This window comes from Glycine max, chromosome 2, assembly GCF_000004515.6.
Source record: "Glycine max cultivar Williams 82 chromosome 2, Glycine_max_v4.0, whole genome shotgun sequence".
Taxonomy (NCBI): Eukaryota; Viridiplantae; Streptophyta; class Magnoliopsida; order Fabales; family Fabaceae; genus Glycine; species Glycine max.
Genome location: NC_016089.4, coordinates 47,923,370 through 47,951,358, shown reverse-complemented (window position 1 = coordinate 47,951,358; position 27,989 = coordinate 47,923,370). Strand labels below are relative to the sequence as shown.

Sequence of the window (27,989 nt, the reverse complement as noted above, 5' to 3'; positions counted from 1 at the left end):
CCAATATTAGAGCGACTAATAATATATGACTTTGATTTATTCTTACTTAATTTTTTCTACAACACATTCTTTTTTTTTTCTCTTTCCATCATATATTATTTATCCTATCACATATTTCTCTTATGTATAAAAATAAACAAATTGTTAATGAGGGAAATACATCATAAGTAGCATAGTTGTATTGACTCAAATTGAAAAGAAGACGGTATATATTCAAGACTAACTATTGCTCATGATCAAGACAAGTTTAAGTTTAGACTTGGCACATTTTCACTATAATTAAAAACAAAAACTATACATTAGCATGCGATGTTAGTAACAACTTGCACCTTGGAACTAAATTGTGTCCACATCTTTTGACCTCCACGTCCTTTGACATGAAAAAACAGACCAAAATCCATTTTTATTCCCTCTCCGAAAACTCCTCCCCACCCTTGTTCGTATTAAACCTTACCCTTCCAATGCGACTCTTTCCAATTCCTTCAATCCAATTAATGCCTCCCTCTAATTAATTTTCTTCACAACCCTTTTAAACACCCTTTCAAATTTCCCCATTCCTTTTTTTTAGACAATTTTTTCGTCTCCCAACGTCAAACACTTTCTTTCCTTAATGCCAACACCTTCCCTCCAGAAAACAACAACAACAACAACAAAAACATTGTTGTTCTTCCCTGAAACCACACCACCTTGACCTATATATATCTCTCCCTTCAACCCTTGTGTTCCTGTTCTCCCTTCTATTCCACCATGGGCAATTGTTGCTCAGGTGGCACCAATGACACTGAGGACAAAAGAGAAACCAACCAACCAACCAGTGACAACGGAGGCGGAGGCGCGACTGCAACCGCAACCGCAACCGCAGCCGCCACCACCCCGCCACCATCATCTAAGGCCAAGCAGTCGAAGCCGGCTGCGATCGGGCCGGTGCTCGGAAGGGCGATGGAGGACGTGAAAAGCACTTATAGCATGGGGAAAGAGCTAGGGAGAGGGCAGTTTGGTGTGACACATTTGTGCACACACAAGAGCACAGGGAAGCAATATGCATGCAAGACCATAGCGAAGAGAAAATTGGTTAACAAGGAGGATATAGAGGATGTTAAGAGGGAGGTGCAAATCATGCATCATCTCTCAGGGCAAGCTAACATTGTGGAACTTGTTAATGTGTATGAGGACAAGCAATCTGTTCATTTGGTGATGGAGTTGTGTGCAGGCGGCGAACTCTTTGATCGCATCATTGCAAAGGGACATTACACTGAACGTGCTGCGGCTTCATTGTTGAGAACCATTGTGCAGATTGTTCACACTTGCCATTCCATGGGAGTCATTCATAGAGATCTTAAGCCTGAGAATTTCCTTCTCTTGAACAAGGATGAGAATGCACCCCTCAAGGCCACTGATTTCGGTCTCTCCGTTTTTTACAAGCAAGGTCAATATTTCTCTCTTCTTCTGCTCTTCTTTCTTTCTTTATTACATTTTAAACCTTCCCATGAACAACCTTTTAAATAAATAATTTTATAATTTTCATAATCTTTTTCCTTTTATTTAACCCTCCTAACATTAATTTGTTGTCAATTTAACATTTGAAATATGTTGCATGTGAATTTGAACGTAGTTTTAACCTGGTTGTATATGATAAAATTTATTATTTTAGTTATTGATTTTAATAATTGACTATCATACCATTATTATTCAATTAAAGGTATAAAAAAATTTAAATGAACAAATTACGCATGGTTCAATATTTGCTTGAACATTTATGATTAATAACATGAAAATAATTTATACATAATGTGGTAGTTTACTTTGCAACATGCAAAAAAAAAATTAAATAAATAAAAGAGTAAGTTGAAAGCAAATGAGCAGGAAAAAACAAAGTTATTACTCATTTGTCTATATATGTGACAATATATAGTGTTTGAGAACTTCAATACACGAAGGTTGAAGGAAGAAAGAAAAAATAAATTAATGGTCATATAAATAATAAATATTAAGGGTGAGGGAGAGTAAATAAGAAGATAATTTTTGCAATTTATAAGAATTCTTGATTTATTAATAAATGTATAGCTTAACTCTCCTATTAGATCACTACTCTCATGATGGCTGCATTATCTCTAAAAAACAGGAAGCATAATCTCCAAAAAAAACTTCAGCAACCATATAGTGCAGAAGAATTTTAGTACTGCTGTCATAAACTTGCAACATACATTGTGCAAAAAATTATAATGCCATAAACTTCTTATGAATACAGATTGTCATTTTTTCATACTCAACTAACATCACATTGTATCTTGTCCCTCAAAATTGCATTTGCAATACTGCTGGCCCATGAAACTTCAATATCTATACTTGTGCTCTTTACACTACTTTCATGGCTATAATATAAATAGCATATAAGTTAATTTATATTGAGACAAGGTCCTGCAACAAATTGTAGAAACAAACCTATCATATTAATCACATCATATGTAACTTCTTTTAAAAAACACTAAGACTATTTTTTTGGTATTGACCTTAATTTACCTCAGATTTTATAGATTTTCAAACTCTTATTTGTATACCATACATATATACATATACACAATACAATACATAAGGGGTCAAATAAGAGGATAAGGTAAAACATGAAAATAAGTGACACAAATATTACCTTAAAGCCACATTCGTGACATGTTGCATTTTTCACAAAAAAACATCTTTGAATCAGGGTAGACAGACTTGTTGCATGTGCAAGCACTATATCACCCTTCATTATCATCTACGACATGTTTTGCAGTATCGAAAACTACATAAGAGGTATCCTATAATTTGAAAATAAATTAGTATTAGAAATAACATATATAATATCATTTTTTAATTTTATATCAACAATTTTTACCTCAAAAAAGTCTTTAAGAGCACTTGTAGTCTTCTTGGGTGTATTATACAGAAATCCCCTCTAACATACTTAATGCAGCTAAATTAGTTAATTGGCTCAGACCTTGAGAGGGTGACTCGAGCGTTGTTCTTCAAAAAATCATGAATAAATAAAATCAGCCTATAAAAAACTTTGACATTACTCTATTTACCATTTTGCGATATCATCACCTTTTTGCCAATTCCTTTACTTCTTCACATTCAGCTTTGAACACAACCCTTGTACCACACATACAATTTTGAAGATGTATTTTGTATACATTTTAAAACAAATAAATATTAAATTAAAAAGTAAACAATGACCGTACCGCAGTTGACATATATTATTTAACAATATCTCTTAAATAATTAGAAGACAAAATTCAAGTGCTTTGGAAATATTTCACTTTGGCTAGATGGACTATTACAACAACATTTTTAACTTCTCCATATGCAAGAAATGCATTAAGTTCATCCACAAATAGACCAAACAAAGTACACTCTATGCTAAACCTTTTTTTCTCCAAAATATGGAAAATAACAAAGACTTAAATAAATTAAAAACCATATAAAACACCATATAGAACTAAATAGAAAAAGTAAAAATATCTCTTACTCTTCAGCCTCTATTTGGATGACATTCATTTTTGTCCTCCTTCCATTTTTTTCATTTTCTCTCTCAGTCCCAATACCCATCAGAATATCCATGACATATATGCAAATTAAAAATTTTATCATTTTAACTTGACCACATAGTATAATATTTAATTTAAAAATTTAACAAAATTTTATGATTGCAAGGAATAAAAACCTTACCAACCAACTAAATAATCACTATCATAACCACCTCCAATAATGTCTCTCACAGATACAAAATCATAGAGAGAATTTGGAACAGTTGCATTATCTACCAAATGCAACCTTAATGGGGTATTGAAACACAATTTTGTGTTTGTGGTGGGTGGTTCTATAAATACTGCTTGTCAGCAACACCAAAAAACTAAATAGAATATACTTTTCCTTCTTGTTAACTATTCTCAAACTTATAAATGAGAGTTTTCTTCAACAAAATCATGCACTCTATCTCCCTACATTCAAAACAGAGTAAAAATATATAAAATATCACAAATTAAAAAAATGCAAAAATGAGCAAACCTTTGAGTCCACCAGCACCACCTCCATGGATAATGGTATTTTGCTTGTAGATGTTTGTTTGTGGATTCAAACATGATATACCATTCACAAACGAACAACTCTAACCATGATTCTCCAACTCTCTTTCTCAGCATTAATCTCAACAACTTAATAAAAAAAACTCTCTTTATGGTTTGACAATTAGCACACAAAATCGAAAAACCCTAAATCACATATTTATAAGAGTTATAGGTTATGCAGACTTTGCGTATAAGGCTCTGAAATAAAGCTCCAAAGCGAAAAATTTTAAATTTCAAATTTTAAAATATTTAAATATTACCATAGCTCTTGTCCTCACGATAAGGGTTTATGAGCTACATTTCCATTTTGGCGATTTTTGCGCTCCTTTTTTGCAGCTACATAATGGAAAATGATGTTGCCATATGATCCTCCAAGAAATCTCCATTTTCGTTAAACCACTTTGTCCTAGAGCCACCTTATGCTGCATGCTTGCATGCTTTTGTTCGATTTCCCTTCCCCAAATGCCAAAATGTAGTTCTTTTGACTTATTAGAATTCAGGTTTGCTTTGGATGTGGAAGGAATTACCATTCACGTGAAAACACTCTTCCCTAATGCCAACTGCTAGTGGCGTTTGCTTTGGTGTTTACATCTGGTTTGGATGTGAGAAGTACACGGGAAGGTTTTTTCTCTTCTCTGTTTCGTTTCATTGCATTTCTTTGACCCCATTTTAGGAAATTTTGCAGTTCATTCTTATCAGACAGACAGTTACACTTTTAAACACTTTATTTTTTAATTCTTTTATTTTTTTTTTATTCAGGATTCTTAATTGTCCTAATTCCAAATTAAGTTAAAATTTAAATACGTCATTTTGGTCTGATTGGTCTGATGAATGCTAGAATGCCAATTGTTAAAAGTTTCCATTTGAGTACCCTTAATTTGTTAATAGTATAGATTTGTCATCAGGCTTGGTTTAATGAAAAGGAGAGTTAGTTTAATTAATTACCATGGAAGAACGTGCATGGCATGTTTATTTTTTAGGGTCATGGAAAAGATTTTTTTAGAATGGATTCATGGAACTAATAATTGGCTCTTTTGTTATTTTTTAAAAAAAATTAAATCTCATCATGCATATAGGTTTTAAAAAACAGTATGTGAACGCAATTTCGGCTTCAGCGTCAAGATTTTTGAGCTCTATGCAACCATAATCTGAATGCACCTTTTGTATTTATCCGTCATTTCTAACAATATCAAGGACCACAACAAAACTACAACCACAATTCAAAACCTTCATTATGACAAAATCACAACCTTGACCGGAATTTAAAACTTTGTAGTAGATATTGATAAGAACTGATCATACCACCAGTTTTAATAGAATTTTTATTTAGAGTTTTCTGCTATAAGATTGAATGTGTGATTAAACATCAAGCTGGGAGACTGCTTAAGAAATGGACAGAATTATCAATATAATCTTAGGATGATAGCACAATTTTCAAATTCTAATGAAGCATACTCTAATAATATGGAATTCATCCCCTTTTGACAGGAGAGATGTTTAAGGACATTGTTGGCAGTGCATATTACATTGCACCCGAGGTCTTAAAAAGAAAATACGGACCGGAAGTTGACATTTGGAGTATTGGTGTCATGTTATACATTCTTCTATGCGGTGTTCCTCCCTTTTGGGCAGGTTTGTATTCATTTACTCAAATCTTAAAGCTACTTCATAACCAACAAAATATAATTCTTCTTAAATTGATGGTATATCTGCACAACTTGAAACTGAACCAAAACATAAAAATGGTTTGACAGAATCCGAAAATGGGATATTCAATGCAATCCTACGAGGCCATGTTGACTTTACAAGCGATCCATGGCCATCCATTTCACCTGCAGCAAAAGATCTTGTAAGGAAAATGTTGCATTCGGATCCCAGGCAGAGGATGACGGCCTACGAAGTTCTGAGTACGTATAATATTGACTTCCTTTCTATGAATTCGACTACATGTTCTTGATTTACATATTAATTTTACTATAGCCCGGGCAGATTGGTTCAATGCAATTCTAATAAAGCACATTTTACTTTATGTGAAAAACAGATCATCCATGGATCAAGGAGGATGGAGAAGCACCAGATACACCTCTTGACAACGCAGTACTGAATAGGCTCAAACAGTTCAGAGCAATGAACGAATTCAAGAAAGTTGCTCTAAGGGTAATGCTATTTTAGCTTTCTCTTCATTCTTCGTGCATATTTACATTCTAGTTAGAAGTGGAAAAACAAACTAATTATCCTGATGCAAGTCACAGACTATAATAAATTGAACTAAAAAAACTGAGTTTTTAAAATCCAAAACTAATATGATGTTAAATCTACATATGAATATAGGTCATTGCGGGCTGCCTATCAGAGGAAGAAATCATGGGATTGAAGCAGATGTTCAGGGGGATGGATACTGACAACAGTGGAACCATTACAATTGAAGAGCTCAAGCAAGGGCTTGCAAAACAAGGGACTAAACTAACGGAACAAGAAGTTAAGCAATTAATGGAAGCTGTAAGTTATCTCTCCTTTTCAAAATACTGCATATGACAAAATAGCTTCCCGGCAGTAATTTTTCTGATGCCATTACTTAGACTATTTTCTTTTTTCCCTTCTGTATATTACAGGCAGATGCTGATGGCAATGGAACCATAGATTACGATGAATTCATTACAGCAACAATGCACATGAACCGAATGAACAAAGAAGATCATCTTTATACTGCTTTCCAATACTTTGATAAAGATAACAGCGGGTAAAGAAAAAACAACTAGATTGAATATATATCAGCCTCCCCTTTGGAAATTGATTGTTAAAGGTTCTAATCTCATTGCTTTGTCATAATCAGGTACATTACCATTGAAGAACTAGAGCAGGCACTCGTTGAGTTTAACATGCATGATGGCAGGGACATGAAGGAAATCATTTCAGAAGTTGACTCAGATAATGTAAGTCCTATACTGAATGAATTAAATACTCATAATTCTAAGAGGAGTGTTTGCACCCTCCTGCTAATACATTTTCTATTAAAGTATTATTGGTCAAAATTTATTGAAAGCTACAAAATCATAAATGAAACTCATTAAATTAATTGTGAGACCCAGAAAATCATGTGACCAAAAAATCGTGTGATTTTCATGAGTGTGTTGCTAACACTTCTCTAGTTCTAATACAAATAACTTACTATCACATATGTGCTTAACAATTAGCATACTACTGTACAGCATATCTAAATCATGACTGAAAAATTCTGAAAAACTTGTATGTCTGTGCAGGATGGCCGGATTAACTATGATGAGTTTGCTGCAATGATGAACAAAGGAACACTAGAAGTTGGTACCAAGAAGAGGCGTGATTCAACCGTATATTAGTTGGGGACTATGTAAAGATATTTAACAGGTATCATCATGTCTTTAAGCCGTGTCTTTGGGTGGTGCAGATGATGATGAGTGAAATATCAAGGAGTGTCCAGCATGGTAAATGATTGGTTGGACTGGGGATATATGTGGGTAATGGGTCAGGTCAGGGTGGAAAACAATTAGAGGGGGAAAAGAACTTAAACCAACCTCTGAGAAATGTTAACATATGCTAGGTATTTGATTGGTTGGTTTTGGTTTTTTCCTTTTCCTTTTCTTTTGCTGGGAAAAATTGCAACAGATCTTGTATTGTAATCATTGCTCACTTAGGAATCAAATCAAAAGAATTATTTATTTATGCACTGATTCCTTTTCAACACAAGGTTCAAATACATTCGATATTAAGTTTATATTTTTTTATTACACTAGGCTCAACACATCAAATGCCAATGTCAAACCAAATGAATTCAGATTAGGAAAACAGAAGGAAAAACCCTCAAAGAAGAAGAAACCTCATATAACTTGACTTGCAGAAACAAATTTCAATGATTCTCATTCAACATTTTCAATAGATAGACAACAAACAGAACGCAGAAAAAAACCTAAATTTACCAAAGACAAAAGTCCTTCTAAAAGCCAGGAGCAACACCGTTCGAGTCCCCCCCCCCCATTTCAGACTTTTGAAAATACAAAAGAAAAATAACCTAGAAATTATCCCTGTTTTGCCAACTCCCTCTGTTTTTGTTCCTTCTCTCTCTATCTATTTTTTTTTAAAAAAAAAATCTTCCGTATCCTCTCTTTTTTTGCTAACCCTCACGCTGACGGAAGCATAAACAATAAAGCATTATACAAGCTTTCTTCTGTTGAAACTAATGCCAAATTCAGCTGCGTATCTAGATTCAAATGTAGCATCAAGGAAATTAACAGCGATTAGCACAATACATTGTAGAGTCAATGCAATGTTCAATTCGATTCACTCAAAACGTGTGTGGGAAACATCGTCACCATTGAGTTTAACCGTTTATACTATTCAATAGCAACTCGAACGGCAACACAATTAAACCAAAGTAAATACAGAGGCGAGTTTCTCGAAAAACCCTAACCAACAACCACAAGGCACTTCCGATGAATTTATATTTGATTTCATTCTCACAAATAACATCGTAAACATGAATTCATACTCACTTATACTTACTCCAACAATAACAGTACAATAAAACCACCAAACAGAGTCTCGAAAACCCAAACCCTAACCCTAGGCACTTCCGAGAAGGAACGAAGTATTTTACATTTACTTATCTTTGGTGGAGACGCCGTACTTCTCCTGCATGCGCGCGATCTCGTCCTCCTTCTTCTTCTGATCGAACTTCTTGCTCATCTTCGCTTGTTGATAATAGAGAACGATGAGGTAGCGGTTGGCGACGTTGAAGCCGGAGAGGTGGTCGACGGCGGTTTTGGCGTCGTAGATGTCCTCGTAGACGACGAAAGCGGTTCCGCGAGTGTCCTTGTTGGTGCCGATGCGGATCTGGCGAATGGCGCCGTATTTGCCAAAGATGTCGTACATCTCCTCGCTGGTGATGTTGAAGGGAAGGTTCCGAACGTACAGCACGCGGTTCACCTCCGGCGGAAGCCGCGTGTTCCCCTTCCGGAGACTTATCGCCGCCATTGATGCACAGAAAGTGAGTGAAAATTCGAGAGAGAAGAACTACTGAATAAGTAACCTTACTGTTGACTTAGATTTTTGTTTGGCTTGGGCTCGGTTTATTTATAGTGGCGTTGAAGATATCCACTCGTTTAAGAACCTTCACAACAAAAATATAAAAATAAAAATAGTTTAAATTTAAGATTTAATTTTAGACTAAATAATCTTTGCATTAACAGTATATAGAACAATTATATTATAGTATAAAAATTAATTAATAGTAATTTTTAATTAGTTAATAATATAAAATTTTTTATATTCATAGTATATAAAAAGTAAACTCTTGATTTTTAATTTGGTTTCATTTATAATTTTAGATTACTAAAAAAATCATATTAATTATTAAAACTAATTTAATGATGGGCCTTGCATTATATTTAGTTTAATTGTATTGGTAAACAATAGGTATTGAAATATAAATATTATCTTCACAAACAACTCGCATAGGATGAAAAATTGATTTGTATTTGATGGGTACTCGAAGAGTAATATCCATGGTGGGAAGTGAAGTTATTCTTTAGGTATAAATTTGAGGATAAATGAAAATGAATATAAGTTTAATTAGGTTATTTATCTCACTTCACGAATATATTATTTTCTTATTACTATGTTACTGGTACACGAAATATTATTATTTAATAATTTTATTATCGATTAATTTTTATTGAATAATAATATTTAATATAATTTTTTATTTTAATTATTTTTTTTATCCATATGAGTTGAACTTTAAAATTTTATATAAAGAATTTAAATTCAATTTTTCTTGAACTAACCACATATATTACATTTATTTATTAAGAACCCAACACAAGTCAAAATAATTTATGGGACACAAACATTTAAAAATGAAAATAGATAAATAAGCAACATTTTTCAAAATAAATATATTTTTCTAAAGTAAATGAATAGGAAAAAAAATAGTAAATAGAACCTTATGCAGAAAGCAACAAGAGAAAAATTTTGACCTACCTAAAAGTGGCGCGTACCAGAAATTAGCTTGGCAAGTTATGTTGGGTTTTATTTTTGTGAACTTACATTTCTTCAGTGAAAAGTTATTTATAAATATCTTTTCTGTTTTAGAATAGCCATCATATTTTCCTTAAACTTGGAGAACATGTTCTAATTTGCACACGCTCATAACAGAAGAAAAGTAGTAAGTGGACAACCACATTTATTTGTCCTACTTTTGCTCTAAAAACAAGATTTCATATCTACAAACACGTTAATTCTGTTGATCCACTCCTTGAAGCTAGGATATTTTGAGTACTACGCATAACAAAAACTTTAATTTTATCTTAGTTTCTCATAGTTAAAATACCCCATGACTAGAACATCCAGACACCCTCCCATTATATTTTGAAGAAGAATCAGTAATAAACATCTTAATTTGCATAGTAGTCGCAGCTCCATATTCCCAAGGTCCCTCACCTCTCCATTTGTCCATGGAACGACAGGAGGTAATTCTAAGCTTAAAATTTACATAAAAGATAGAAGGAAAAATAAATTTTTTACCTTTAGAGTAGTCAAAATGATTTGTTCCGCAATAGTCTTCAACCATGGCAGGAATCAATAAAAAAGTATATGGAATAAGAAAAGGAAATTCACGATGCTATATATAGTTATAATTGTAGTTCTATTTGTTAATAAGCATCATTCTTTTTTCAAGTTGAAAATTCAAAGGTTCCTCATAATTGTTTAATGTCCATTTGGGTGTTTCATAAGTTACTACTGGTTTCAGAATGATTATTCAATAAATCACATTTTGAAATGGTTAGTGTGCATTAATCATCATGAGTATATTAACCAATACAACTTCAAGATGAAAGTTCTTCCAATTATCCCTCTATACAAACTCTGCAACAATTAAGGTATTAACTAATACTATTATCAATTATCATTGCGCAGATTAGACCTCCTGTGATGTCTGTGCCACAATTTGGTGGGTGGGACCAAAATGAACCAGGAGCTATCGACTATACAGTGATGTTCACTCAAGCTCGTGAAAACAAAAAGCATCAAAAGGCCAATCTGATTGAAATAAGAAGGAAAAGTTTTGGGAGTGAAAGGGACTTTGTTAATTCCAATCATGGTCGAGCCCCTCGTCATCATGTTCGCAGTCATACTCATTCTCATGCTCATGAGGATCATGTTGTCATGGTAAGACTATTTTCTTTCTTCAGTTTCAGTTACAAAATTATTTATGTTTATTGCTTCAAATTTCATGGTAGGAGTTTCAACTTGTCACAAAACAATACCTTTTTCTGAGTAACTACTCTCCCATATCTAGAGTCTAATTAAGTAATACAATTTCTAATTCATTTGTTGGTTATTATCTTGCAGGGGAAAAAGAGGATTCTAACCTACATAAATTGTTGTATTAGGCCTACCATAGCCGCTACTTGATTTTCAAATCAATGGCATTCTATTAAAGCACTATGGATCCATGACATCTAACATGTTTATGTAGATCAGACAAGTTTGATAGAAACCTTACCAACAACTTCCATAGCTAGTCCGAGTGTGCTACATATTGTACAATATCTTATTATAGCTACTGTCTCTTTTTCTCTGAGAGCTTTAGACTATTAGCAATGTACATAAATGAGCGGAAAAGGTAATATGAATCATATCAATTATCTATTGTAATATACGTATGATGCTTTCCAGAGGAGGTATATACGTATTTTACTTTATTTAAACAACAAATTGGATTAACATACGTATTTGTTCCTCCCCTTGTAAAATGTTGAAATTTGACTAAAAGGATAAACCTTTAATGCTTGATTTGGCTCAATTTACTGGGGCTTGAAGGAAATTTAGATAAATAAAAAAAATCCTTTTTGCCCATTCCATCGAACATATAACTAAAAGGGTAACATTTTTATATATCTCCAAGTACCAAAAGCAACCTTCAATTCATTATTTTTCTAGACAACTCATCTTCTTGCAGCAGTCACTTTAATTTTTCCCTTGAAAGAAACACTTTGAATATTGATATTACATGACGAGGCTTCAATTATTGAATTACATACAAACAAGAACATGTTGAATAGAGAACACTAACAAGCCAAAAAGAACACAACATGAACAGATCAAATAATAAGTGCCGATACTTAAAGCCTAGAGGGTAATGAACAGAGAGAAAGAGAATGATATACTAAGGGGGAAATGTCACAATTAGCATACTAGCAAGTTTTTAAGAATAATTAATTGTTCTCATCGATAGCCAACAAAATAAATTATAAATGAATAATCTTTCCAATGTTGTAATGAATTCTAACCATCTAATGTTACACATATACAAAATTGTTGTACCAAATGCAAAACCAAAGTGCCTTACCTAATTCAAACTCAATATATACAGCAACATATATGAATAAGTTTCTTTAATTGAATAGAACTGTATCTCCCAAGATCGTATTCCATAATCTACCACTTATACCTAACTATCTATGAACATTCAGACTTGACAGTAGAAAAAATTATTTCCAAAAAAATAAAAATAAAAAACAAATACTTTAAGTGAAACTCCCACATATTATGTCAAAAGTCCAGAGAGAACCGAAGAGATATTGGAGAAAATCTATATAAACCAAAACAAAGGAGATTTGTGCCGTACTCATACTTTCACTGAGCAGTCAAATAACTCAATCCTTAGATGAATCAGATTACAGTTAAACCAGCACCTTTCCTAATAGAGCCAAATCTTGGAGCTAAAACATTTTTTCATATCATATAAAAAATATGAATATCTAAAATTTTAAAAGACACAAAAACTGCTTATAAGAAAATTTAAAAACATAAAATGAAAAAAAAAAAACTCACCTTTGATTTTGGTGAGAAAAAGGATTCACCTGAGAATGAGAAGTCTGTTCCGGATAAAATACACAAACTTCTCATTCTCACCATATTAAAGAAAGAAAAGAAAAAAAAGTTTAACTTTTGTTAACCGAAGTGTTCGGAAGCACAATCCATTATTGGATCGCCATTGCAACTTTCTGTTTTTTATTCTTTTCAGCAGCTATCCAAACAAAACAGGTTCCTCGTTGACTGAGTGTGTCAGGTCGGAACAGTGAGTAGAGAATAAGCTATGCAGTTCAATATCACATCACAATTCCTTCATATCTTCTCTCTTACCTTCTTCCTTATCATTACCTCTTCACTTTCACAATCCAACCAGGTTCACTTCTCTATCTTATCTTCTTTTTCCTACATATTTCAATTATTCAATATCAATGTACAAAATTTAATCAGAATAGATATGGTTTTTTAGTTATTGGAAAAGTCAACAAACTTATCCTACATACAAAAATTGTAAGTGAATGTCAGTGTAGAGTCCGTTACAACTGATTTACTAATTCTCTTATGTGTTGACCTATGCTCACCTAATTTACTTACCCCGTTCTGCGTTTTCCAAGAGTTAGAGCTTCGATTCTTAACTGTTTTAAGTAGCTATGATCATTAGTACTGAGCTGAGATTTTCATTTCCACTAGTTCTATGTTTAATTCATGTTTGTCCTTTTCGAGTGATTCAGTTTTGTGATGCTGGGACTGAAATTCCATCATCCAAGTTGTTGATCAAGGGAGGCACGGTTGTGAATGGTCACCACCAACAGATGGCTGATGTTTACGTGGAAGATGGCATCATTGTTGCAGTTAATCCTAACTTCAGGGTATTTGATGAATTGAAATCCCCTAGCAGTAGCAGTGCTTAATTTGCTTTCTAACACCTTGCGCTTTTTGTTACTTTCTGCTTATGATTCATTTCCATTCCCAGGTTGGAGATGATGTCACTGTCATTGATGCCACCGGCAAATATGTCTTGCCAGGTTTCAACCTATTCAATTAATTCATCACCTATTATTGTTAAATTAAATTAGAATGCGTGAGTTGTTATAAACTCTTTGATATCTATCTTCGATTCTTAAGATTAAAAAAAAAAGATTAAATTAGAATGTGTGGATAGTTACATTTTTTATCCTATTGTCTGAATCTCAAATTTTAAGATAGCATCGGACCACCCTATATCGGGCTATTGCCGGATCTTCACAAATGTCCAATTTTGTAAACTTCATGTTACATTGACTAACAATATGACAAAAATAGTATATACATATATAAGTAGGGAGCAACCCATTGCCATGTATGCTAATTTAAAAATCATAAGTGGAATGATTTCTAATTGGTAAGCAACGTAAAAAGTGCATGAAAAATTAAATTATTATAGTCCTCGTCGTCATCATTATTATTGTTGTTATTATGTTCCCGAAGGACTCTATGAATGGTCCTTTTGTTAACTGACCAGGGGGCATTGATCCTCACACCCATCTAGATATGGATGTTGGTTTTACTGCAACGGTTGATGACTTCTTCAGTGGTCAGGCAGCAGCATTGGCTGGTGGGACAACAATGCATATTGACTTCGTTATACCACTTAATGGGAGTTTGACAGCTGGTTTTGATGACTATGAAAAGAAGGCAAAGAAGTCTTGCATGGATTATGGTTTTCATATGGCTATTACCAAATGGGATGAAACTGTTTCCAGAGAAATGGAGCTCATGGTTAAGGAGAAAGGTTGTTATTTTATTATTTCCTTGATGCATTTTTGATAATTTGGTTGATTGGGTGGTACATCTATGTTTTGTAATTGCAGGGATCAACTCTTTTAAGTTTTTCATGGCATACAAAGGAATTCTTATGATCAATGATGAGCTTCTTCTGAAAGGATTTAAAAAATGCAAGTCTCTTGGTGCCGTAGCCATGGTCCATGCGGAAAATGGAGATGCTGTGTATGAAGGGCAACAGAAAATGATAGAACTTGGAATAACTGGTCCTGAAGGGCATGCTCTTTCAAGGCCTGCAGTGGTAAAGAATTTGCAGAATAAGGGAATGAAAATGATTGAACATTTTTTGTTTCTTTTCTTCTTCTTCATTGTCTGACCAACCTATAGCATATGTGAATGTGATTTGTACTCCTATGTTTAAAATTTCCCTTTTCAACTTAGGCTCCTGGCATAGTGCATTGGATTTAGGTGCTGGCTGTACTTGAGCCAAATTAACTAATTTAAGTTGCTACTATCAATTTTTGTTTACTTGTGAGACCACCCTAGTTTGGCATTTGTTGTGTTCAGCTTTCATTTGTTATGATAAACTCATTAACCACGTTTAGCCAGCATTTGATCATCTTGATCACTGGTTTTGTCCTCTTATATCTTGTGATTACTGCAAAGTTTAAATGTCTGTCTGTGTGATTGATAGGACATTCTTCCATTTGACTTTGTTATCTGTGTAGTTGGAAGGAGAGGCAACTGCTCGTGCCATTCGTTTAGCAGATTTTGTGAATACTCCTTTATATGTGGTTCATGTAATGAGCATTGATGCAATGGAAGAAATTGCAAAAGCCCGGAAATCAGGTTCTTTAATATTTCTAGTGTTAGTCTCAATTTTTATTAATGTATGCATTCATTAAGAGAAAGTACATGATTTATAGCATATAAAATTAGAAATCCTTTTGAAGCAAAACTAATACTTTTGCAATCTTTTTTGAGAGAGAATTGCAAAAGGAAGACATTTCACTTGAATTTATAACTTGAGAGCAATTTATCAATCCACTCTTGAGTTTTACTGTTGTCTCTACTCTATCATAGAGTGTAGAAACAGAGGGCAACTCAAGTCACTTGAACTTAATTGAGAGTCTGAGACTTAATTCTGATTCATGTCTTGTGATTTTATTTTATTTTACTGTTCACAGTTACTTATGTACCCTTTTTCTCTGTATTTTCTACTCATGACAATAGCCTCCTGAGGAAGATTCTATTTTTGATATACAAAGAGACTTGCCTAGCTGCTTTTTTTTTTCTATCTCCTTGTTTTGTACTTCTATGATTTGGAGGAGAACTTATCCTCTCCCTGGTGTACTTTCCCTCTTTCCATACAGTCCTGGAAAAAATTCACTGATGGACTGAATCTCAATATATGAAGATGAACAAAAGGATCTTTATACATTTCCACTGTGATATTTTAATTTTTAAGTGTTATTGTTCCTTGATCACTTTGTTTTTGTAATAGTAAGGTAACCTGTTCTTGTGCTGCAGGACAAAGGGTAATTGGAGAGCCGATTGCCTCTGGGTTAGCCCTTGATGAATCCTGGCTTTGGCATCCTGACTTTGACATTGCAGCAAAGCAAGTGCCTTCACTTGTTTCAACGTTTTTTTTATTGTTGTTCTTTTATTGCCTTGAATTTTAAGAACATACAAGCCTTGTTCATTCTCATGTTTCAGGTATGTCATGAGCCCCCCTATTAGGAAACGAGGACATGATAAGGCCCTTCAAGCTGCCCTTTCAACAGGAGTTTTGCAGGTTTCACATTATGATTCAGGCTTATGTTCAATAAACAATTTAAAGATGATAGTTTGAATTTCTTAGGATAGTCTCAGCTGTGAAATACATCCTAGCATTTTCAATTATTTCTGATCAATATTCCCTCAGCGGCTCAGCTCAATTTTATTGGTTTTACTTAGATTGTTTATTTGACCAAAGGATACCTTTTAAAATTTGCAGCTGGTAGGAACTGATCATTGTGCCTTTAATTCCACCCAAAAAGCTCGTGGAATCGATGACTTCCGTAAAATGCCTAATGGTGTCAATGGTAATCACGTGAAAGTCTTGGACATTTGTGGCCTAAATACATTCTTGCTGATTTTGAAATGTTTTCATACTGATATACATTGCAAACTGTAGGTATTGAAGAAAGAATGCATTTGGTATGGGATATCATGGTGGTAAGATGTCAATTTCCAGCTTAGCACTCCCTTACTTTCAGGTTGGGGTAAAATGGTGAACAGGATAACCTTATTGCTAGAACTTATGGTTTATATATTTATGTCACAGGAATCTGGCCAAATATCTGTCACTGACTATGTCCGGATAACAAGCACTGAATGGTATATTTTCAGTTAATCAAAGTGAAAATTATCTTTCAGTTCTTATGACTATAAAGGAAAACTGTTTGGTAAAGATGCCAAAAACCAAAAGTATAACTGTATAACTGATGCTTTTTGTTTCTACAATCATTTCAGTGCTAAAATCTTCAATATATATCCAAGGAAAGGAGCTATTCTCCCAGGATCTGATGCAGATATTATCATCCTTAATCCAAATTCGAGCTTTGAGATGAGTGCAAAGTCCCACCACTCCAGACTGGACACAAATGTCTATGAGGGAAGAAGAGGAAAGGTACTGGTTTAATTATAATCTATTCCTTATGCCTTGTTTGTGTCCTATGGTTCTGTTCAACATGTGGTTGTTTGTATATTGTTCAACAATTGAAGCCTTGGCATGCAATATCAAGATTCAGAGTCTTTTTTTTCTCTCTCTAATTTTTCTCAGGGAAAAATTGAAGTGACTATTGTGGGAGGAAGAGTTGTTTGGGAAAATAATGAACTAAAGGTCACTCCTGGAACTGGGAGATACATCCAAATGCCACCGTATAGTTATCTGTTTGATGGACTGGACAAAAAGGATGCCATTTATCTAAATTCCCTTCAGGCCCCAGTAAAGAGAGCCAAAGCCAGCACTTAGAAAATTTCTGATATCCTTTCTAGTCAAATTTCAACATTTGATAGAGTGGAAAAACAAAGATGTTAATCCAGTTCTGTGCAAATAAAGAAAAATATGTATATTCTAATAAATATATTTCGTATTACCTTTTCCACTAATGTACATGCAATTGCATAGATTCTGATAGCATCCAATTTCTGTTTTATAACTTTCTACTTTGTTATGACATAGAATCTCTCTTGCATGCACCTGGTTATATCTCATCATTTTTTGAAGCTGGTTTCATTGTTTAATGAAATGTTTGAAAGTTAGCATTGGTTATAGAGCTATTTTTATCAAGGCATATAATTTAAGATGTAAAGATAATTGCATTTGGCATTTTTTCATAGTTGTTTTTTTATTATGTTGATAATAATTAACATAATTTATATATATATATATATATATATATATATATATATATATATATATAACAAATATAGTTATTCATAAATTTGTCAGCAATATATTCTTATTATACAAAAATATTTGTAAATTTTATATGAAAAACATTTCATGAATTTTGAAAATAGTTTAACCAAAAAAATTTTAATATTTTTATTTTCTGAAAACGAAATATAAATTTTCAAACCAAATGTTTTTTTTTATGTTTAACTAATCATTTGGTTTTTACAGTTTGTCTCACCTTTGCATTTTAGTCTCTATATCTAGGTATTTTATATTTCAATCCTTATATAATTCTTTTTATGTTTTAATCTCTATTGTTAATTTTTTACCATGTAAAACTGTTATAAAATAAGGTACAAGGACTAAAAGTTTAAAACATAGCTAATATACGGATTAAAATAAAGACTTTTTAGAAATAAGTCAGACAAAATTTGAGCTAATTTGTAATTTTCATCTCTTTTTAATTTTAAATTTATAATTTTGGTCATTATATTATTTACAATAATTTTGATATTTCTTCCAATTGATGATAAATTGATCATTTAAAATCAAATATTAACTTTGATATGATATATTAATTTTATATAAATTGTTGACATAATATTTATGTAAAAAAATATTAAATAAAATGAAAAATATCATTATAAGAATTGAACTCATATCTTTTATCCATAAATAAATTTCTATATATCATAAGTTCTTATATATTTCTTTTAATTTTTTTTCACATAAATATCATTTCACTAGCTATATAACATCAATATCAATATATCACATTAAAATTAACATTTGATTTTAGATACTTAATTAAAAACGGATGGGTCAAATTTATTTATTTTACAAAATTTAAAAACTAAATATCTTGATTTTAAAAAATAAAAAATAGAGAAGTAAAATTACAATTTAATCCAAAATTTATTAGTACAGAACCAATTTTCTAAATTGTAAAAACTTGAAAAAAAAATTCAAAAGAAAAGGTTTTTACGATACGACTACAAACAGCGCAAAACCCTCGAGCTCAGGGGATTTGGCGCCGTTTGACTCTGTAGTGGAAGCACGTTTGGGATGGAGCCGGCATTGTTATTAGGGTTGGAAGAAGAGGCGAAGGTGGTGGTTACAGAATCATCATCATTATCATCGTCATCAAGCGCACATAGATTAGTCCCTTGGTTGAATTGGGATGAGTGGCTCTTCGTTAAACACGCTCTCTTCTCCGATTCCCCTCACTCTGTTTCCTCTGCTCTCAAACGAGTAACTTTCTTAACCATTCAAATTCATAATATGGATAGTACTGCAACTGCAATCCTAACCTAACCATATTTTCTGCGCTTTCAGATATCTGCTTGGCGAAGTCGAGGTTCCTTGCCAGTTCTCATCGAAGTCACTGCTTCCATCATCGAAATTCAACTCAAAGACCCCTTTTTCAGGTAACCCTAACTCCTTTCCGTACTTTCGTGTGTATGTATTTATTAATTAAAACAATGTAATGTATACCACCAAGCTTGTGGATCAACTGGCGTAACTGGCGTGAAATTGTTCCAACTTAACCAGAGGTCTCGGGTTTAGGTCCCGGGTATGCAGCTGCGTCAAATACTTGGAGGGAGAGCTTTGCTGCCCATAGTGGTCCTACCCGGTTCAAACAGGATTGCCTCCAGTGGGAGAGGATACCTGTGGTCTAGAAAATATATGTAATGTATTAATTAAAGCAGTGTATGTTTGTATGTAAATTAAAGCAATTTTGTTTGATTTAATTGTAGACAGGATGAATCAAATGACGCTTCTCTTTCGGAGGAGATGCTTGCTATGCTGTATTGCATGGCTATCATGAGGTCTGCTCAGTGCTCACTATATGTTTCCTTTTTTATGCTTTTTTTTTCTTCCATTAATATTTATTTTTTGAATTTTTCTCTTCGGTATTTAATTGTTTTACTTTTTGAAGGCTTGTGAATGGTGTTGTTGAGAAGACACGCAAGAAAGAAGTGACGTCAATAGCAGTGGCAGCCGATGCGATTGGTATTCCGCGCATGCTGATTGATATTCGCCACGGTGAACAAGTTTCCTTTGACTCTTGTTAGTTATTGTTTTTGTTTTGCTGCTGACTGATAGAATGGGACACCATCTTCATTAGTAGTAAAAGAAGTTCACATAGTTGCTTATTTTATTATGTTTAGAGTGCCCTGCTTTTTGTCTTACTTATTGCTGTAATTGCAGAGGGATCACATCGTGAGCTTCCGTCACTTAAGATTGTTCGTAGTGCTTCTGTTAAGGTACATATGACTCATTTCGGTTTTTTGATCATCTGTCTCAACAATCTTTATGCTTTTTTGTGATTAAGTTCTTAGCAAGTGTGTGTGGTCCTTGGTTGGGGTTACATTCTTAGCATTCAGGAAATTATTGGACTGAATTTTTCTTTCCCAAAGTCTGTGTAACATTTTTTAATATATGAAATATAAATCATGTTTCTCTGTTAATGGTATCAAAGGACAGAGTACATGCATGGTAGTCACTGAAATCTATGCCATTTTGCAACAGTTATTAATCACTGTTTGTGATAACTTTTAGATTACTCTCGTACTGTCGTACATTCGTTTTTTGTTCTGATGAAATTTCAGTTTGTTGTTAAAATGTATCTGGAAAGAAAAATGGAAAGCATCCTGGTTTTCTTTTGTGGATTTAGCTATTTGAATATGGGCAATTTCTTCATAACTTCTTGACATGTATGGCTATTCCTGTCACACTTGAGTATGTTTAACCCACTTCCCACACTCATCTGATGTTTTACTAATATTTTCAGGCACTTGATTGGTTAAAATCTTATTATTGGGAACCTCAGAGCAAAGCCATTCCTTTTCATGGTGAAGGAATAGCAAATGTCAAGAAAGAAATTAAGTCTAAGATTCGTGAACTAGCTATCTGCTTGAAAGTCAATGGGAGTGCCCAGTCTAGTTCTTCACTACTAAAAGCAAAACGTCTGTAAGCTTTGTTCATTTTGATCCTATTGTGACTTTAATCATTGTCTTACACTTGCTTATTTTATGTCAAATACCTTCCTTCCACCTATTCATTAAGTTCTATTTTGTGTTTTCCTATTTTCTGTTATATTTATGTACATGAAACTTGTGCACGTGGGAAAGCATGTAATTTAATGTTAAAATCCCAATTTGAAAATTTGATGGTTGGAAATCCTTTGGCCCATTATATTGTGGAGCCTGTATTCTGTCTTTAGGTTGCACATTATTGGCCTTTTGGATCTAGTTTTTTTTTTTCTTGATAAAATAATTAGGCCTCCTTTCATCCTAGTCTCCACTCTCTAATATGCTGATCCAATTCCTCCCCCCATCAGAAATAAGAAATATTTTTAAAAAATTGAAGAAACAATGGTGTCCATGCTTCTTTTTCTTCTTTTTCAGAATATGATATACTTTGCATGTAGTTGATGATTGAATTGTACTTTTTTTTGTGTATTGCTATATAATCACATTTTATCCCCCGTCCCTGACAAAATAAGAAAAAGGAAATAAAAAACTGTATACCAACTTATATTTCCGCCTGTGGCTTATTTTATCTTTTCCCATTCACCCCTCTTAACATGAGAACCATACTTTACTTTGAATATAAGGATGAATTTATGTAGTATATAGTAATGGTAACACATGCCAAGTCATTTTTCAATTATTAATAGATGTAGAGTTAATGGTGTAGTATCCTATTCAGATATATTCAAGTCTAGACAGTATGGGTTATTTTGTTGGTAAGATGATTTTCAACTGCATGTTTTTCCTACAATTCTTATGTTGTGTTTTTTCTCTTTTAAAGGGGTCAAGCATAGTGAATTGCTTTTTGGGCGTAATAAGCTCTTGTCTCTTATAGTTAGCAAGAGTCAAACACCACGAACTGGAGGTATTGTATTGTTTGTATTTCTTAATACAATAAAACTTGTTGTGTTTGTTTAGTATACCTTTGTGTGTGTGCGCACACGTGTGTGTAAAAGGGAGAGGGTGTGTAGAGGGAAGAGTGGCAAGGCATCCTTTAAAAGAGAAGTAAATTGTGTCTAAAGGCTACATAACAAAAAATAAAAGAGAAAAGAAAGGATGCAACACCAATTGTGTCTACTTAACCTCTCTTACAGGATACTGTTGTTTTCTTGGCCACTTTGTGGGTTTAAATCACAGGTTGGTTTGTGGGAGTTCCTTTGTTGATTATGCTAAGAGATTGGTTCACTTGTTTAGTGGGTGTTCTTTCTTTCTTTATTGTCGTTGTTCTGCTTTAAGAGGATTCCTGGCCATTTCATATTTTTTTGTTTCTATTTTTTCTCATAGTGAATTTTTTTCTTTCATAAAAATGCAAGTGTTGGGTTTCCTTAAAGCTGATTGACCAAATAAATGAGAGATTCCTAATATATGAGATATTGGATATTTTTATTTTACTCTGAAAAATAAGTGAAACTGAAATAATTTGTTGTAGAGTATCTTCAGTTTAAATAATGTTTCAGGGTATTCATGTACTAATTACTAGTGAATCATGATACTTTCAGGATCTAAGAAACAAATTACAAAGATCTTGAAATATGTTCTTCAGTTATATTCCTCCTTTTCCTCAGAGATTGTTTCTGTGTTATTGGAGTATTTGTTGAAAGCTTTAAGTTCCTCAGAGTTGGAAGAGAATGCAGATGGTGCTTCGATTGGTCTAACCACTCAAAATGTTTTGGCCGATTGGAAGCTTATCATACTCAAGTTGTGCAATAAGGAACCAGAATTACTTCTGAACCTTCTTAAGGAAATCCTTGATATGATTGAGACTCAGGAAGATATGAAGTATAAAGAAGGTTGGTAGCAATTCTTTCCTTCTACATTATCCCTTCTCATTATGTATAGTTTCTGGTTGAAATTTAATATCTGTTTTGGGGTATTTGGGATGTATCTTTCTTGTGTGCTTTTGTCATTTGATGCCCCATTTATTTACTCATTAAATGCCAGATACATTCTAGGGCCTTAAATGCACTACTAATGGAAATTCTTTTCCGATTGAATTCCTTTTAATATTGCTTCTGCCTTGAGCTAACGTGAAGTCAGATATTGAGTTTTAAAATTATTGTCCTTCATTTTGGTTTGGGATTATTTTATGTCACGTGACTTTAGCACGCTAGGTTTCTTCATTATTGTTCTCATAGTGTGTTTTCTTTTTTAATTTTGGTAGATAACCCAAATATGGGGGTTTCACACTCGAGGACAGAGTTTCGGCTTTCTTCTTTGTTTGCATGGCTTGTTGGAATTCTCAGTAAAGATCCTTCTGCAACAGCAATTATGCCAAAAAGAGTTTTGCATGAACTTCTTCGTAGATGTCTCCTTGTATCACAACTTTGCAACAAGCAGCTCCTGGATTCAGCACTTCAGCTTGCAGAGCTGATGAATGACAGCTACTTGATGGAGAAAGTTCAAAAGTTCTCTCTTATTAGTTTGTCCAATTTAGAGAGTGCAGATGATGAAAGCCCTTTATTGACTTCAAAGAACATTTTCCAATTTGAGGAATCCATGCTTGAAGCCGCTAAAAAGCTAGAGTTAGTTAAACAACAGATAATGAAAAATAAAAAACTAATGGCAATGGATTGTGACACTAAAAAATCACAGACTTGGACTTTGGCAAAATCATGGAACCCGTGTCCAATTGGCATGTTGCCCCGTGCTGTTGGGTCATCTGGTTGTCTTCCTGTTCTTAACATTGTTGATGGTGAAAAACAGAATCAAGTATCGCCTTGTTGTCTTCCTGTTGTTGACATTATCGATGATGAAAAACAGAATCGAGTATCAGAAAAGGAAGAGAATTGGAAATTGACCCCACATGGTGCCAAGAGAGATGCCACTTTAGACCTTCTTCAACTTGATAATTCAACTGTCAAGAAGATGAGGGAGACCAAAGAATTTGGTGAATTAAACAATGAATTGCCATTGCAAGGGGAGAAAGGATGTCTCGTGGTAGGTGGAGTTTGGAAGAAACTTACAGAAGAAGAGCTACTAGTCATTGAGTCTTCTGTAAGGATTTTAGTTTAATTTATACTTTACTGCTTAGTTCTTGTCAAGATTTAATTCATGTTAGTTATTTTTATGCTTATTTGTTTGATTTATTTTAGAAGGTATGGTACCTATAAGATACAGGTGCCTGGCCTTAAAATATGCAATTCCACAAACATAAGAGAATCCTGTAGCTTAATTACCTGAACCACATTCATGCAATAAGAATTTCATTCTACATTCTTTTGCCCTTGCTCCAATTTCATTTGTGCTGAGTTCATTCGCAATAGATTGGAATTGGTCGCCAATGCTGTATTGTGGTAGAGAAAAGTTCAGCAGGGGCGACCTGAGAACACATGAACTGAGTCACAAAAGGTCACAAGCAAATATGCTTGTATTTTGAATCTGTTTCATGTGGTCTCAGGACGACCCTGTAGAATTCCTCTACCTCCGCATATTTTGGAAATGTCTTCGCCTAAAGTGGAACATTGAACTTTGAATGATGTTTTATCAATGTGATGAGTTTATCCAATTTGATTCAGTGGATATATAGCCTTTGCAAGCGAGGTACTTCTAGGCTTATTAGATGTACTACACCGAAGTACTTGTATTAGAAATGAAGGGATCTCTGTTCCGTTAAGAGTACAACTTTGTACTACTGGTTTTAACACAAATCTAAGACGCTATGTAGCAGTACAACTTCCCGTTGCTAACACGTCAATGCTTAATACAAATATCGATGCACTTTGTCAAAAAACCAAGGTTGAATCGTAACAAAAAAAATATTTAGCCAAAAAAAGGTGTAATTTGATTTCAAATATTGGTTGTAGTTTAGGTACGCAAGAATATAAATTTACTTTCCATAAAGTAAGCGTTTGTTTCAACAGGAACTAACTAGTTAATATATTATATTACACAGATAATCTAAATATAGACAAAATTTAAAAAGTAAATGAAAAATATTTAAAATTATAAATGATATATGCATAATTAATTCAGGTAAAAGTTAAGAAATATATCTTAAAATAATAATAAAAAACCTTGTTACGAAACATGTATAATTTATTTGAAAGAAGAAAAACCTTGTTATGAAATCATATATATAAAGGTAATGGATAATTGTTATGCAAACTTAGTTTGTACATTTAAATTACATGACAATTATCTAATTTTTTTTTAATGTTTTTTTTGACTTAAAAAGATAAGAATTGTTGTCTTTAAAAATTCACCTAATTTCACTATAAAAATCTGCACCAAAGATCATTTTTCACCTTCAGGTGTTTGTTTTTTCTTATCTCTTAGCATTTTGTTATGTTTTTCTATCCTTTGTTACGATTGAAGTTTATATTTCTATACTATTACTCCAAAAAATATTTAGTTTTAATCATTGATTAACTCAAAATTTAATATATACAAACTCTTAGTAAAGTATGAATTCGACACTCTATTTTACTGTTTTAATATTATTTTGACAAATTGATATGTTTGTAAAAAATTTAATGATAATACACTATTAGATTATTTTAATCTAAAGAGTGAGCACTTTATGTTAATACACAAGGTGTAGATAGAAAGGAAAACGAAGAATATAATCAATACATAAAAAGGAAAGGATCTTAATATATTATCATTCATTTTTTATGAACTGTATTCACTTTTTCTCTCTAATGTTGTTTCAGAAAAAAAAATGTACGGAAGGAAAAAAGGAGTCAAGTGTTTTATCCAGTCTCCAAATGGTGTAGCCCATAAAGTATTTATCTGTTATAAACTGTTAAATATAAAATTAAAAACGTACAAAAATCAAAACCTTAGCATCGGAGCTAAATTCGAACAATTGATAATCACGAGGAATTGAATGGCATGCCTACTTTGCATTGCAAAAATGCATTACGGCATTACTTTGACTGTCACGAGGAAAAAAATAAAGGCAGCAAAGGGTACCTAATAAGTTGCTAAAGATTAGAGAACAAAATGTATGCATGCAGACATGGAAGAGAGTGAAAGGTTGGAAAGGCCTTTGAAATTGCCCTTTCCATTTACTTTTAAATACACGACCATGGCTGAATTTTTCTAATGCTATTTGCTTCTGCACACTGCTTGACCTAAATTGTTGTCTTTCCTAGGTAGAAAGAATGACATGCTCCTCTCTCTTTGCATTTTGTCTTTCAATAGCTCCTCTCTCCACTATCCATCACTTTTTCACCTTTTGTATATCCTCTAAATAACAAAGTTCTTCAGAGAAAAAGAGAAAGGAAAATGCTTGGTGTGTTGATTAGTGCTTCTGACAATTATTTGGTCATATTCTAAACCAAAACCACTTTCATTAAAGAACAATAATATTGTAAACAATGTTAATCTTAGTTCCATCTTATTTTTATTACATTACCGCCTTACACCAATTTTATCATCATTTTTACGTGAAGAATGTAATAACTATGTGCATACAATGTAATTAAAAAAATAAAACAGTAAAATAAAAAGAATAATGATATATAATCAATCACATAGTATTTTCCAGTGGATAATTATCCAACGTAAAGAAGGTTATGCACGATAAAATAATAGTTTATATACATGGGACCTAATTATAATGGGAAAAGAGAGAGATATATAGTAGTGTGAACGTAACACCACTGACGAGACAAATGCATGAGAGGTAATGATGCCAAAATCCAAGTAATAGGAACAATTACTTTACATATAAATGGTTGATAGACTAAAGCTTGCTTGCATTGTCCTTCGCATGTGAATTTTCATCATTTGGCTGAGATGGGGTGGTGAATTCTTCATGTATTGATGAGGCACTCCTTAGCAGGAAGCACATACATATTATTCATTTAACTTTATTAAGGTAGAAACAACAACTCATAACCCCTCCCCACTAAGATTTTCTTTTCAAAAAAATAATAGTTTCTCGTCCACTAAGGATGAGGATAAGTAAAACCGGTGGAGTATGTATTGACACATTATTTTTCATTTCTATTTTATTATGAATATTCTATTATCTGCACTTCTTGCGAATGGTTAATTACCTTAGTAACTTCACCAGAAAAGAAAATTGATTATTCAAAATTTCATAATATCAAAGAATATATAACTCGAAGCCTCTTAACTATACTGTAAACTACTAATCTTTATTCTTTTAGTTCCTTAATTTTGTTACAACAAAGGGAAAAAAAATGGATGTAACTTCCTCAGCAAACGTTTGATTTCATCGTCCACATCATAAATAACTTAAAATCATTAGTTTCTAATTTGTCTTGTTTATTAACTGAAAATTTGAAAAAATAATGAAGCTGAGTTCAGTAGAATTAATTATGCATGTGTCTACAAGTACAAATACTATACTGATGCAAACGAGCCTGTTCAACAAATCATATTTTGGGCAAATATACTTCAAAGGTTTTTTATGCATTAAGTTGATGGTTATAGCTAGTTACCATTTTTCTTTGTAGGGATTTGTTTATTCCCTCCGTTAAAAGTCAGTTGTTGGTGCATGTTATAAGTGGTTCAATTCCTCAAGTATATATATATATATATATATATATATATATAAAATGTTTGGAGAGACAATATTCACGTCGGTGACTTTTACACCTTGAAGGAATTAGTCTATGACTATATTTTGGAGAGATATTCTCGGTGTAAAATAACAAACAAAAAAGTATGGTTGTTGGTCTTCAAAACTCTTCAACTTTCAAAGAACATATATTTAAGAAGAGCCACAGTTTCTGTTCTTCAAATTTCAAAGGAGAAATCATGCAATTGGTGTTAACTTTTACAAAAACCACTAAGCTTTCAAACCTTCCCTTTTTGTTAATT

General features: G+C 32.9%; 5 protein-coding genes and 1 non-coding gene across 7 annotated transcripts; 4 read left to right on the top strand and 2 right to left on the bottom strand.

Annotated features, from left to right (window-relative positions):
- The first annotated feature begins 594 nt into the window (after positions 1–594).
- LOC100819061 (calcium-dependent protein kinase 34) lies at positions 595–7,805 on the top strand. The gene is made up of 8 exons (XM_006575559.4): positions 595–1,426; positions 5,595–5,738; positions 5,861–6,013; positions 6,148–6,263; positions 6,438–6,605; positions 6,719–6,846; positions 6,940–7,039; positions 7,367–7,805. The coding sequence occupies exons 1-8, from the start codon at positions 748–750 to the stop codon at positions 7,460–7,462; spliced, it is 1,584 nt and encodes a 527-aa protein (XP_006575622.1). The 5' UTR covers positions 595–747; the 3' UTR covers positions 7,463–7,805.
- A 762-nt stretch (positions 7,806–8,567) lies between these two features.
- On the bottom strand, positions 8,568–9,229 carry LOC100802877 (splicing factor 3B subunit 6-like protein). Its single transcript, XM_003519461.5, has one exon. The coding sequence runs from the start codon at positions 9,111–9,113 to the stop codon at positions 8,739–8,741; it is 375 nt and encodes a 124-aa protein (XP_003519509.1). The 5' UTR covers positions 9,114–9,229; the 3' UTR covers positions 8,568–8,738.
- A 1,249-nt stretch (positions 9,230–10,478) lies between these two features.
- On the top strand, positions 10,479–11,867 carry LOC102667968 (uncharacterized). Its single transcript, XM_006575558.3, has 3 exons — positions 10,479–10,609; positions 11,058–11,309; positions 11,493–11,867. Exons 1-3 carry the CDS (start codon positions 10,595–10,597, stop codon positions 11,553–11,555), a joined length of 330 nt encoding a protein of 109 aa, XP_006575621.1. The 5' UTR covers positions 10,479–10,594; the 3' UTR covers positions 11,556–11,867.
- A 1,159-nt stretch (positions 11,868–13,026) lies between these two features.
- Positions 13,027–17,888, top strand: LOC100802353 (dihydropyrimidinase). Its single transcript, XM_003519460.5, has 13 exons — positions 13,027–13,332; positions 13,688–13,825; positions 13,930–13,981; positions 14,458–14,727; positions 14,807–15,018; positions 15,446–15,566; positions 16,248–16,335; positions 16,434–16,512; positions 16,714–16,801; positions 16,894–16,934; positions 17,044–17,096; positions 17,232–17,388; positions 17,542–17,888. The coding sequence occupies exons 1-13, from the start codon at positions 13,243–13,245 to the stop codon at positions 17,731–17,733; spliced, it is 1,581 nt and encodes a 526-aa protein (XP_003519508.1). The 5' UTR covers positions 13,027–13,242; the 3' UTR covers positions 17,734–17,888.
- A 1,243-nt stretch (positions 17,889–19,131) lies between these two features.
- LOC100818525 (uncharacterized) lies at positions 19,132–24,407 on the top strand. 2 transcript variants are annotated; one of them, XM_006575556.4, is made up of 9 exons: positions 19,132–19,410; positions 19,495–19,586; positions 19,917–19,988; positions 20,099–20,205; positions 20,371–20,426; positions 20,954–21,128; positions 21,976–22,059; positions 22,694–22,984; positions 23,356–24,407. In XM_006575556.4, exons 1-9 carry the CDS (start codon positions 19,225–19,227, stop codon positions 24,204–24,206), a joined length of 1,914 nt encoding a protein of 637 aa, XP_006575619.1. In that variant the 5' UTR covers positions 19,132–19,224; the 3' UTR covers positions 24,207–24,407. The 2 variants fall into 2 exon arrangements, with proteins under 2 accessions (XP_006575619.1, XP_006575620.1); XM_006575557.4 differs by lacking the exon at positions 21,976–22,059.
- Positions 24,408–24,498: 91 nt separating this feature from the next.
- MIR398D (microRNA MIR398d) lies at positions 24,499–24,607 on the bottom strand. The gene has a single exon (NR_126760.1). It is a non-coding gene; the product is annotated as a microRNA MIR398d (primary transcript).
- Positions 24,608–27,989: the final 3,382 nt, after the last annotated feature.

Bases quoted from the DNA above. Each gene is read 5' to 3' on its own strand.
- LOC100819061 (XM_006575559.4), top strand. From the start codon at position 748: ATGGGCAATTGTTGCTCAGGTGGCACCAATGACACTGAGGACAAAAGA. The intron at 6,264-6,437 runs GTAATGCTATTT...ATATGAATATAG, and splicing joins TCAAGAAAGTTGCTCTAAGG to GTCATTGCGGGCTGCCTATC. The intron at 6,606-6,718 runs GTAAGTTATCTC...TGTATATTACAG, and splicing joins TTAAGCAATTAATGGAAGCT to GCAGATGCTGATGGCAATGG.
- LOC100802877 (XM_003519461.5), bottom strand. From the start codon at position 9,113: ATGGCGGCGATAAGTCTCCGGAAGGGGAACACGCGGCTTCCGCCGGAG.
- LOC102667968 (XM_006575558.3), top strand. The intron at 11,310-11,492 runs GTAAGACTATTT...ATTATCTTGCAG, and splicing joins ATGAGGATCATGTTGTCATG to GGGAAAAAGAGGATTCTAAC.
- LOC100802353 (XM_003519460.5), top strand. From the start codon at position 13,243: ATGCAGTTCAATATCACATCACAATTCCTTCATATCTTCTCTCTTACC. The intron at 16,336-16,433 runs GCAAGTGCCTTC...CTCATGTTTCAG, and splicing joins GACTTTGACATTGCAGCAAA to GTATGTCATGAGCCCCCCTA. The intron at 16,935-17,043 runs GTAAGATGTCAA...TTTATGTCACAG, and splicing joins TGGTATGGGATATCATGGTG to GAATCTGGCCAAATATCTGT.
- LOC100818525 (XM_006575556.4), top strand. From the start codon at position 19,225: ATGGAGCCGGCATTGTTATTAGGGTTGGAAGAAGAGGCGAAGGTGGTG. The intron at 20,206-20,370 runs GTGAACAAGTTT...CTGTAATTGCAG, and splicing joins GCTGATTGATATTCGCCACG to AGGGATCACATCGTGAGCTT. The intron at 20,427-20,953 runs GTACATATGACT...TAATATTTTCAG, and splicing joins TTCGTAGTGCTTCTGTTAAG to GCACTTGATTGGTTAAAATC.